At 47.9% G+C, this 2,346-nt stretch overlaps 1 protein-coding gene across 1 annotated transcript in view; it reads left to right on the forward strand.

The window, feature by feature from the left end:
* Positions 1-306: 306 nt before the first annotated feature.
* The window catches only part of LOC109463602, a 4,101-nt gene continuing 2,061 nt past the window's right edge, over positions 307-2,346 (forward strand). Inside the window, exon 1 of the mRNA XM_019760455.1 lies at positions 307-1,428. Within this exon, the coding sequence (XP_019616014.1) occupies positions 307-1,428 (1,122 nt within the window). The remainder of the gene's footprint in view (positions 1,429-2,346) is intronic.

A 2,346-nucleotide genomic window follows, 5' to 3' on the forward strand; every position in this document is an offset into this window, starting at 1 on the left:
ACTTTACCCCTCCCCCCCACTGCTATTCCAAACAACGCGTTTTTCTGGACCATTCCAATTCGCCTCGTAATTGTAGGGGTGCGTCTGCGATATTACATTGACCGCGAAAGCAGCAACGGCAAAATACACATTCGTGCATCAACACGGGCATGCCCGCAGACGGCGTATAAAATTGCGTGCCGATTACACAAAGAGAACCCAGTGTTTTGACTGCGAACTTGAAAAATCAGCCGATTACAACACTCCGTCCAGAGGTCCTGACCTCCTTCACGGAGTAACAAAAGTCAGACAAGTCAAGACAAGATGATGCAAATTAGTCTGAAAGCTCCTGATATCTTCGCCATCTGGACACATTCAGAAGAAGACTTCCAGTCCTTCATACAAGACCTTAACACAGCACACCCCACCATCAAATTCACAGTAGAAACATCCACTACCTCTATCCACTTCCTGGACGTCACCATCAGCATCTCAGAGGGATCCTTCGCGACTGATCTCTACACAAAACCCACAGACAAGCACCAGTACCTCCTAAGGAGCTCCTCCCACCCCACCCACTGCAAACGGGGTATCCCCTTCGGGCAATTCCTACGCGTACGAAGAATCTGCTCTGACGAACCCAAATACAGGGAACGAGCACAGCAGCTAAAGGAACACTTCCAGAAAAGAGGGTATGAAGACACACTCCTGGACGAAGCTGCACAACGCGCACTGAGACGCCCAAGGAAAGAACTCCTAGGACCCAAGAAGACACAGCCAACTCCACAAGACCGACCAGTACTAGTCACCACCTACAATCCACACCTACCACCCATCAACAACATCCTCAGAAAATATTGGAACATCCTGCAGTTATCACCCCGAACACGAGATATCTTCAAAGACCCACCACTCATCGCTTACCGCCGCAACAAAAATCTGAGGGACTCACTGGTACGAGCCCGGATCCCGAAGGAAAACAAGAACTTCATCACGAAAAACATCCCTTCGGGCTCCTACCCATGCGGACGAAAGTGCCTCACCTGCACATACGTCAGGAAGAGTAAGGACTTCCACAGCCATCGCACTTCGAGACGCTATAACATCAGGGCCCATATTACATGCCGCACCAAGAACATCATCTACATGATACAGTGCAAAAAATGCGGCATGCAATACGTCGGAGAAACAGGACAGACGCTGGCCAACAGGTTGAATGGGCACCGATCGTCCATCAAAACGGACAAAGACACTCCCATCTCTGCCCATTTCAACCAACCGAACCACACCGTCGCGGACATGGAGGTCATCGGACTTGAAAAGCTGGCATACGGCAGAACCGAAGACATCACCCGACAACGGCGCCTTCAGAGGGAATCGTACTGGATCCATCAACTCCGTACACTTCACCCAGAAGGACTCAACCTAGAATCTCTGGAAATTACCAGGGTATGAGGGGTTAAGAGGTAAAGTACTCGTCGTAACCGGCACAAACCTCTGTAATCATATTTAGTTTTCGCATTTGTCGGTTACTAGTATCCTATGGATCCGAGCACTTACGTACCCACTTAGAAAATTCAGAAGTTTGTGGTATTTATTATTTATTTTCTTCACTCAATGTTCGCACAACAGATTTCCTGTTCATGTATTTGCTTAACTCTGCTTGCACGGACCACTCACTCAGACTGTTATGCATACACCATTGTAAATGTCACCATGACGTAATAACTGTAAGTTGCCTCATCCTCCAATGTAAAAACAGGACCTAATTGACATAGGCAATTGTTCTAGAACAATGGATGAAGTCATACCATAGGTCAACCAAAGTCAACTGAGGTCATGGCAACCTAACCTAGTGCATAGTACTCAGTGCATAGTGAACTAGACCTCCAGGTCAGTGCAATCCAGCCTAAACCAGGGCAATATGAGATGCTTAATGCTGATTGGTCAATATCTAAAACTCGAGCAGAGCGCCCTGCACTAGATAGACACGGTAAAAGTATAAAAGGAGGAGTGGTCCGATCTCTGTCATTCTTGATAAAGACTGAATTAAAGTCGAAACCGGTAGAAATCCGTCTCGAGTCTGTCATCTTCCCATCGCTACGAATGATAGTCTGAAAGCTCCTGTTATACAGAACAGGAGCTTAAGTGTTGTCTGTTCTCGGGGCTGGGAGTGCCAAATCCCAAGTGCCGGAAAGATCGACCCGTAGCCCCCCTTCCCTGTTGAGGGTGGGGTTGTACATTCTTTCATATATTGCCTCTTTAACACCCCGTTCCCACCAGCGTGTTTCGCGGTCTAAGACATCCGTGGACTCGAGTTTGAAAGAGTGACCCTGGTTGTGTTGTAGGTGGTGGAAAATAGCTGAG

The sequence above is a fragment of the Branchiostoma belcheri genome, unplaced genomic scaffold (assembly GCF_001625305.1).
Source record: "Branchiostoma belcheri isolate BF01 breed outbred unplaced genomic scaffold, Haploidv18h27 scaffold129, whole genome shotgun sequence".
In the NCBI taxonomy this organism is placed as follows: domain Eukaryota; kingdom Metazoa; phylum Chordata; class Leptocardii; order Amphioxiformes; family Branchiostomatidae; genus Branchiostoma; species Branchiostoma belcheri.